Here is a 9,660-nt window from a genome sequence, read left to right as displayed (position 1 = left end):
CACTACAAACTTAATTTGTGACAAAAACAATCATATTGTTCACCCTATAACCAATCGCATGCTGGGAGATTTGTTTTCGTTTTTGACTTACGTTCATGTATGCCAATCGGACTGCTCGCACCATGATCGAGAACCAATGGGAAGGCCATGGGTCGGAAGGTAGGCGGGGCCTAGTGAACACTACGGCGGAAAATGGCGCCCAGCTCGAAATCAGAAAAGGACGGTAACAAACAAACGCAGAGAAAACACAAAGAACATGTCGTCAAGCTTCTGAACCGTGGAAAGGTATGCAACAAACTAGACAAGAGAATGGCACAAGCATGGCTTTGACGAAGAATGTGAAGTCGCAGGGTCAATGTCTCGATAGTGCCAGACCCTGCGGATGCTAGCTAGTTAACGCGTTTTTAAGCACCAACGTTAGCTAGCAGGCTGACTCGTTAACAAGCCACCTTTGGCCAAAACCTAGCTACAATCCACGATAACTAAGTTAACCAGCTGGTTGCTATATTGTGTGAGGGAATGTTGCTAGCTAGTTAACCGTCTACCCCAAGCCACTTAGCTAGCTAACGTTTGTTGAACCGAGCAGTAAGCCAGCTAGCGCACGTTACCTGTTTATTTCGCATTCACTAACGCAACAAGCTAACGCGCCAATTGACTAGTTTTGCATTTGTAGTCGCCGCTTGCTATTTCAGATCACTATGCACGGCATGATTCCTCTGTGTTGCAATGTTTTTCAATTCTGGTCTTGGGGACTGCTGGCCTTCTGTTTCAGCTAACGTTAAAGGTGATGCTGATCAGCGAGTTAAATCAGGTGTTAATGTTGATTTAGAACAAAACCATGCAGTGTACACCCTAGAGACCTGGATGACAGAACACTGCTGGGTGGTTGTGTAGGTAGAGTGGTTAAGACTGGTTTCCTGGACTCCTACCAAGCCTCATCCGAGTGCTGTACGTATCAAGCATCTCGGGGTAGGTGCTGATCTGAGGTCCCTCCTGTCCAAGTAATCTTACCCATAATCTGAAAGGCAAAACCGATTCTAAATCCGCTCGACTACTCTGAGATGGTTATACACACGACCCCCTGGACTAACAAGCTGTTTCAATGGAAGTTATTTATTGGGTACGTTGACCACTTTTCACTAACTTTCCACGTCCTCTCTCCTATAGTTGTCTGGCCAGTATTCTCAGCGCTTGTTCAGGAAACTACCCCCGCGCGTCTGTGTTCCCCTGAAGAACATAGTCAGCGAGGAGTTCCTCAGAGCAGGGTGAGTGTTTTGGAAGAGTGTCTTTCTACAATGTAGAAAATAGTGATAATGACGACAAACAACTTGAGTGAGTAGGTGTGTCCTAACTTTACACAGATACTGTGTGTGTGTATATACAGTACCAGTCAAAAGTTTGGGTTTTATTTGTACTGTTTTCTACATTGTATAATAACAGTGAAGACATCAAAACTATGAAATAAAACACGGAATCATATAGTAACCAAAAAAATATACATATATTTGAGATTCTTCAAAGTAGCCACCCTTTGCTTGGTGACAGCTTTGCACACTCTTGGCATTCTGTCAACCAGCAACAGTCTCGAAGGAGTTCCCACATATGCTGAGCACTTGTTGGATGCTTTTCCTTCGCTCTGCCATCCAACTCATCCCAAACCATCTCAATTGGGTTGAGGTTGGGTGATTGTGGAGGCCAGGTCATCTGATGCAGCACTCCATCACTTTCCTTCTTGGTCTAATAGCCCTAACACATCGTAAAGGTGTGTTTTGGGTCACTGTTGTGTTGAAAAACAAATGATAGTCCCACTACGTGCAAACCAGATGGGATGTCGTATCGCTGCAGAATGCGGTGGTAGCCCTGCTAGTTCAGTGTGCCTTGAATTCTAAATAAATCACAGATGGTGTCACCAGCAAAGCACCATCACAACACCACCTCTGTTTCAATGTGGGAACCACACATATGGAGATCATCCGTTCACCTACTCTGCGTCTTACAAAGACACAGTTGTAACCAAACATCTCAAATTTTGACCCATCAGACCAAAGGACAGATTACCACCGGTCTAATGTCCATTACTCGTGTTTCTTGGCCCAAGCAAGTCTCATCTTCTTATTGGTGTCCTTTAGTATTGGTTTATTTGCAGCAATTCAACCATGAAGGCTTGATTCACAGTCTCCTCTGAACAGTTGATGTTGAAATGTCTGTTACTTGAACTCTGTGAAGCATATATTTGGGCTGCAATTTCTGAGGCTGTTAAGTCAATTTAACTTATTCTCTGCAACAGAGGTAACTCAGGTCCTTCCTTTCCTGTGGCGGTCCTCATGAGAGCCAGTTTCATCATAGTGCTTCATGGTTTTTGCAACTGCACATGAAAAAACTTTCAAAGGTCTTGACATTTTCCAGATTGACTGACCTTCATGTCTTAAAGGAATGATGGACTGTCATTTGTCTTTGCTTATTTGAGCTGTTCTTGCCCAAATATGGACTTGTTCTTTTCCCAAATAGGGTTATGTTCTGTATGTCACCCCTATCATGTCACAACACAACTGATTGGATCAAACACTTTAAGAAGGAAAGAAATTCCACAAAATAACTTAACAAGGCACACCTGTTAATTGAAGCTGGTTGAGAGAATGCCAAGTGTGCAAAGCTGTCACCAAGGCAAAGGGTGGCTACTTTGAAGAATCTCAAATATAAAATATATTTTGATTTGTTCATCACTTTTTGGGGGGGGGTTTACTACATGATTCCATATGTGTTATTTCATAGTTTTGTTGTCTTCACTATAATTCCACAATAAAATAAAGAAAAACCCTGGGATGAGTAGGTGTTCAAACCTTTGACTGTTGCTGTGTGTGTATTTATATACACTACAGTTAAAAAGTTTGGGGTCACTTATACATTGCTGCCCAGAAGGCCAGCATCCCGGAGTCTCCTTTTCACTGTTGACGTTGAGACTGGTGTTTTGTGGGTACTTATTAATGAAGCTGCCAGTTGAGGACTTGTGAGGCGTCTGTTTCTCAAACTAGACACTCTAATGTACTTGTCCTCTTGCTCAGTTGTGCACCGGGGCCTCCCACTCCTCTTTCTATTCTGGTTAGAGCCAGTTTGCGATCATTACTGGCTGAATCCAAGGCTTGACGTAACAGAATTCTGCGACCGAAGTGAGAAGAGACAACCAATTTGCTAGTTACAGCATCAGCGGGCGCTCTGGGAAGAGTGGAGAGTGCATTGAGCCAACTGAACTCGTCAATTAAATCATCTCCACACACACTTTGTGTCCCCACTCTCACACCCCTCCCTCTCTCACACCCCTCCCTCTCTCACACCCCTCCCTCTCTCACACCCCTCCCTCTCTCACACTCCTCCCTCTCTCTCTCACACCCCTCTCTCACTCCTCCCTCTCTCTCTCAAACTCATCCCTCTCTCTCTCACACTCCTCCCTCTCTCTCTCACACCCCTCCCTCTCTCTCTCACACCCCTCCCTCTCTCTCTCACACCCCTCCCTCTCTCTCTCACACCCCTCCCTCTCTCTCTCTCACACCCCTCCCTCTCTCTTGTTCCAGACACATCTTCCTGGGGTTCACTAAGTGTGGTCGTTACGTGTTGTCCTACACCAGTGACTGTGGAGAGGACGATGACTTCTCCTTCTACACCTATCACCTCTACTGGTGGGAGTTCAACCTACACAGCAGACTCAAACAGGTAGGTTGGACTGTCCGTGTGGCCTGAAGGGATGTGGGCCTGTAGAGCAGACCTACTACAGTACATGGGCTGACTGGAAGTGGTCTCCAGTCCTTATAGCAGTAATGAGGTGGATGATGTGTTGCTGATTGGCCTGTCAACAGTTACACCAGTTACAATGGAGAGGAGATGGAGATGATTTAATCTCTCCTTCATCATTCTGTTGTCCCATTGTGCCCTTTTTTAAAACTTATCATCCACCTCCTCTCTCTCCACCCCCCTCTCTCCACCCCCCTCCTCTCTCCACCTCCTCTCTCTCCACCCCCCTCCTCTCTCCACCTCCTCTCTCTCCACCCCCCTCCTCTCTCCACCTCCTCTCTCTCCACCCCCCTCCTCTCTCTCCACCCCCCTCCTCTCTCTCCACCCCCCTCTCTCCACCCCCCTCCTCTCTCCACCTCCTCTCTCTCCACCCCCCTCCTCTCTCCACCTCCTCTCTCTCCACCCCCCTCCTCTCTCTCCACCCCCCTCCTCTCTCTCCACCCCCCTCCTCTCTCTCCACCCCCTCCTCTCTCTCCACCCCCCTCCTCTCTCTCCACCCCCCTCCTCTCTCTCCACCCACCTCCTCTCTCTCTCCACCCACCTCCTCTCTCTCTCCACCCATCTCCTCTCTCTCTCCACCCATCTCCTCTCTCTCTCCACCCCCCTCCTCTCTCTCTCCACCCCCCTCCTCTCTCTCCACCCCCCTCCTCTCTCTCCACCCCCTCCTCTCTCTCCACCCCCCTCCTCTCTCTCCACACACCCCTCCTCTCTCTCCACCCCCCTCCTCTCTCTCCACCCCCCTCCTCTCTCTCCACCCCCCTCCTCTCTCTCCACCCCCCTCCTCTCTCTCCACCCCCCTCCTCTCTCTCCACCCCCTCCTCTCTCTCCACCCCCCTCCTCTCTCTCCACCCCTCTCCTCTCTCTCCACCCCCCTCCTCTCTCTCCACCCCCCTCCTCTCTCTCCACCCCCCTCCTCTCTCTCCACCCCCCTCCTCTCTCTCTCCACCCACCTCCTCTCTCTCTCCACCCACCTCCTCTCTCTCTCCACCCACCTCCTCTCTCTCTCCACCCCCCTCCTCTCTCTCTCCACCCCCCTCCTCTCTCTCTCCACCCCCCTCCTCTCTCTCTCCACCCCCCTCCTCTCTCTCTCCACCCCCCTCCTCTCTCTCTCCACCCCCCTCCTCTCTCTCTCCACCCCCCTCCTCTCTCTCTCCACCCCCCTCCTCTCTCTCTCCACCCCCCTCCTCTCTCTCTCCACCCACCTCCTCTCTCTCTCCACCCACCTCCTCTCTCTCTCCACCCACACTCCCCTCTCTCTCTCCACCCACACTCCCCTCTCTCTCTCCACCCACTCTCTCCCTCTCTCTCTCTCTCCCTCTCTCTCTCTCTCTATCTCTCTCTCTCTCTCTCTCTCTCTCAGGTGCACCATGTGCGTCTGTTTACAGGTGAGGACATCTACAGTGATCTCTACCTGACAGTGTGTGAGTGGCCCAACGACCACTCCAAGATCGTCATCTTTGGCTTCAAGTAAGACATCAAGCCAGCGTACATTTGGTCTTTGTAGAGATGATGTCTGTGATCAGATCAGTGACTGGACATTTCTGCACGTTCTTTCTCTCTCTCCCTCCCTCATCTCTCTTTTCCCTCCAACATCCCTACACTCTACCCACCCTTCCCCATACTCTCTCTCTCTCTCCCTCCCTCATCTCTATTTTCCCTCCAACATCCCTACACTCTACCCACCCTTCCCCATACTCTCTCTCTCTCTCCCTCCCTCTCTCTCTCCCTCCCTCATCTCTATTTTCCCCCCAACATCCCTACACTCTACCCACCCTTCCCCATACTCTCTCTCTCTCTCCCTCCCTCTCTCTCTCCCTCTCTCTCCCTCATCTCTCTTTTCCCTCCAACACCCCTACACTCTACCCACCCTTCCCCATACTCTCTCTCTCCCTCCCTCATCTCTCTCCCTCCCTCTCGCTCTCCCTCCCTCATCTCTCTTTTCCCTCAAACACCCCTACACTCTACCCACCCTTCCCCATACTCTCTCTCTCCCTCCCTCTCTCTCTCCCTCCCTCATCTCTCTTTTCCCTCCAACACCCCTACACTCTACCCACCATTCCCCATACTCTCTCTCTCCCTCCCTCTCGCTCTCCCTCCCTCATCTCTCCGTTCCCTCCAACACCCCTACACTCTACCCACCCTTCCCCATACTCTTCTCTCTCCCCCTCTCTGTGTCAGTACTCGTAGCTCCAGCTCAGTGTTGATGAATCTGATGATGAGTGATGAGAACAACAGAGATATCTACATAACCATCGCCTCCATGCCTCCTCTCAGACCCTGCTCTCAGTGCTGCCCTCCAAATGCCTCTACCATACGCACAGGTACACGCATACATACATACACACATACACACATATACACATACACACACACATACACACACACACACATATACACACATGGCTATATGTTGAACAGTCTCTCTCTCTCTCTCTCTCTAGGTAGTGGAGAGTGTCTGGAACATGGTCTCTCTCTCTAGGTAGTGGAGAGTGTCTGGAACATGGTCTCTCTCTCTAGGTAGTGGAGAGTGTCTGGAACATGGTTATATGTTGAACAGTCTCTCTGGGTAGTGGATAGTGTCTGGAACATGGTTATATGTTGAACAGTCTCTCTCTCTAGGTAGTGGATAGTGTCTGGAACATGGTTATATGTTGAACAGTCTCTCTCTCTCTAGGTAGTGGAGAGTGTCTGGAACATGGTTATATGTTGAACAGTCTCTCTCTCTAGGTAGTGGAGAGTGTCTGGAACATGGTTATATGTTGAACAGTCTCTCTCTCTCTCTCTCTCTCTCTCTCTCTCTCTCTCTCTCTCTCTCTCTCTCTCTCTCTCTCTCTCTCTCTCTCTCTCTCTCTCTCTCTCTCTCTCTCTCTCTCTCTAGGTAGTGGAGAGTGTCTGGAACATGGTCTCTCTCTCTAGGTAGTGGAGAGTGTCTGGAACATGGTTATATGTTGAACAGTCTCTCTCTCTCTAGGTAGTGGAGAGTGTCTGGAAAATGGTTATATGTTGAACAGTCTCTCTCTAGGTAGTGGATAGTGTCTGGAACATGGTTATATGTTGAACAGTCTCTCTGGGTAGTGGATAGTGTCTGGAACATGGTTATATGTTGAACAGTCTCTCTCTCTCTAGGTAGTGGAGAGTGTCTGGAACATGGCTATATGTTGAACAGTCTCTCTCTCTCTCTCTCTCTCTCTCTCTCTCTAGGTAGTGGATAGTGTCTGGAACATGGTTATATGTTGAACAGTCTCTCTCTCTAGGTAGTGGATAGTGTCTGGAACATGGCTATATGTTGAACAGTCTCTCTCTCTCTCTCTCTCTCTCTAGGTAGTGGATAGTGTCTGGAACATGGTTATATGTTGAACAGTCTCTCTCTCTCTAGGTAGTGGAGAGTGTCTGGAACATGGCTATATGTTGAACAGTCTCTCTCTCTCTAGGTAGTGGAGAGTGTCTGGAACATGGCTATATGTTGAACAGTCTCTCTCTCTCTCTCTAGGTAGTGGAGAGTGTCTGGAACATGGTTATATGTTGAACAGTCTCTCTCTAGGTAGTGGAGAGTATCTGGAACATGGTTATATGTTGAACAGTCTCTCTCTCTCTAGGTAGTGGAGAGTGTCTGGAACATGGTCTCTCTCTCTAGGTAGTGGAGAGTGTCTGGAACATGGTCTCTCTCTCTAGGTAGTGGAGAGTGTCTGGAACATGGTCTCTCTCTCTAGGTAGTGGAGAGTGTCTGGAACATGGCTATATGTTGAACAGTCTCTCTCTAGGTAGTGGAGAGTGTTTGGAACATGGTTATATGTTGAACAGTCTCTCTAGGTAGTGGAGAGTGTCTGGAACATGGTTATATGTTGAACAGTCTCTCTCCCTCTAGGTAGTGGAGAGTGTCTGGAACATGGCTATATGTTGAACAGTCTCTCTAGGTAGTGGAGAGTGTCTGGAACATGGTCTCTCTCTCTAGGTAGTGGATAGTGTCTGGAACATGGTTATATGTTGAACAGTCTCTCTCTCTCTAGGTAGTGGAGAGTGTCTGGAACATGGTTATATGTTGAACAGTCTCTCTCTCTCTAGGTAGTGGAGAGTGTCTGGAACATGGTTATATGTTGAACAGTCTCTCTCTCTCTCTCTCTCTCTAGGTAGTGGAGAGTGTCTGGAACATGGTCTCTCTCTCTAGGTAGTGGAGAGTGTCTGGAACATGGTTATATGTTGAACAGTCTCTCTCTCTCTAGGTAGTGGAGAGTGTCTGGAAAATGGTTATATGTTGAACAGTCTCTCTCTAGGTAGTGGATAGTGTCTGGAACATGGTTATATGTTGAACAGTCTCTCTGGGTAGTGGATAGTGTCTGGAACATGGTTATATGTTGAACAGTCTCTCTCTCTCTAGGTAGTGGAGAGTGTCTGGAACATGGCTATATGTTGAACAGTCTCTCTCTCTCTCTCTCTCTCTCTAGGTAGTGGATAGTGTCTGGAACATGGTTATATGTTGAACAGTCTCTCTCTCTAGGTAGTGGATAGTGTCTGGAACATGGCTATATGTTGAACAGTCTCTCTCTCTCTCTCTCTCTCTCTCTCTCTCTAGGTAGTGGATAGTGTCTGGAACATGGTTATATGTTGAACAGTCTCTCTCTCTCTAGGTAGTGGAGAGTGTCTGGAACATGGCTATATGTTGAACAGTCTCTCTCTCTCTAGGTAGTGGAGAGTGTCTGGAACATGGCTATATGTTGAACAGTCTCTCTCTCTCTCTCTCTAGGTAGTGGAGAGTGTCTGGAACATGGTTATATGTTGAACAGTCTCTCTCTCTAGGTAGTGGAGAGTATCTGGAACATGGTTATATGTTGAACAGTCTCTCTCTCTCTAGGTAGTGGAGAGTGTCTGGAACATGGTCTCTCTCTCTAGGTAGTGGAGAGTGTCTGGAACATGGTCTCTCTCTCTAGGTAGTGGAGAGTGTCTGGAACATGGTTATATGTTGAACAGTCTCTCTAGGTAGTGGAGAGTGTCTGGAACATGGTTATATGTTGAACAGTCTCTCTCCCTCTAGGTAGTGGAGAGTGTCTGGAACATGGCTATATGTTGAACAGTCTCTCTAGGTAGTGGAGAGTGTCTGGAACATGGTCTCTCTCTCTCTAGGTAGTGGAGAGTGTCTGGAACATGGCTATATGTTGAACAGTCTCTCTCTCTAGGTAGTGGAGAGTATCTGGAACATGGTCTCTCTCTCTAGGTAGTGGAGAGTGTCTGGAACATGGCTATATGTTGAACAGTCTCTCTCTAGGTAGTGGAGAGTGTCTGGAACATGGTTATATGTTGAACAGTCTCTCTAGGTAGTGGAGAGTGTCTGGAACATGGTTATATGTTGAACAGTCTCTCTCTCTAGGTAGTGGAGAGTATCTGGAACATGGTTATATGTTGAACAGTCTCTCTCTAGGTAGTGGAGAGTGTCTGGAACATGGTCTCTCTCTCTCTCTAGGTAGTGGAGAGTGTCTGGAACATGGCTATATGTTGAACAGTTTCTCTCTAGGTGGTGGAGAGTGTCTGGAACATGGTTATATGTTGAACAGTCTCTCTCTCTAGGTAGTGGAGAGTGTCTGGAACATGGCTATATGTTGAACAGTCTCTCTCTCTCTAGGTAGTGGAGAGTGTCTGGAACATGGCTATATGTTGAACAGTCTCTCTCTCTCTCTCTAGGTAGTGGAGAGTGTCTGGAACATGGTTATATGTTGAACAGTCTCTCTCTAGGTAGTGGAGAGTATCTGGAACATGGTTATATGTTGAACAGTCTCTCTCTCTCTAGGTAGTGGAGAGTGTCTGGAACATGGTCTCTCTCTCTAGGTAGTGGAGAGTGTCTGGAACATGGTCTCTCTCTCTAGGTAGTGGAGAGTGTCTGGA

General features: G+C 48.2%; 1 protein-coding gene across 2 annotated transcripts in view; it reads left to right on the top strand.

The window, feature by feature from the left end:
- Positions 1 to 180: 180 nt before the first annotated feature.
- LOC139423716 (DDB1- and CUL4-associated factor 15-like) overlaps positions 181 to 9,660 on the top strand; it is a 45,425-nt gene continuing 35,945 nt past the window's right edge. For both annotated transcript variants that reach the window (XM_071175328.1, XM_071175327.1), the window contains exons 1-5: positions 181 to 285; positions 1,168 to 1,265; positions 3,570 to 3,708; positions 5,147 to 5,253; positions 5,965 to 6,107. In XM_071175328.1, coding sequence (XP_071031429.1) covers positions 193 to 285; positions 1,168 to 1,265; positions 3,570 to 3,708; positions 5,147 to 5,253; positions 5,965 to 6,107 — 580 coding nt within the window. In that variant the 5' untranslated portion in view covers positions 181 to 192. The remainder of the gene's footprint in view (positions 286 to 1,167; positions 1,266 to 3,569; positions 3,709 to 5,146; positions 5,254 to 5,964; positions 6,108 to 9,660) is intronic.

Source organism: Oncorhynchus clarkii, chromosome 13, assembly GCF_045791955.1.
Source record: "Oncorhynchus clarkii lewisi isolate Uvic-CL-2024 chromosome 13, UVic_Ocla_1.0, whole genome shotgun sequence".
Lineage (NCBI taxonomy): Eukaryota > Metazoa > Chordata > Actinopteri > Salmoniformes > Salmonidae > Oncorhynchus > Oncorhynchus clarkii.
Note: the sequence above shows the minus strand (reverse complement) of the source record. Positions and strands in the feature narration are given on the sequence as shown.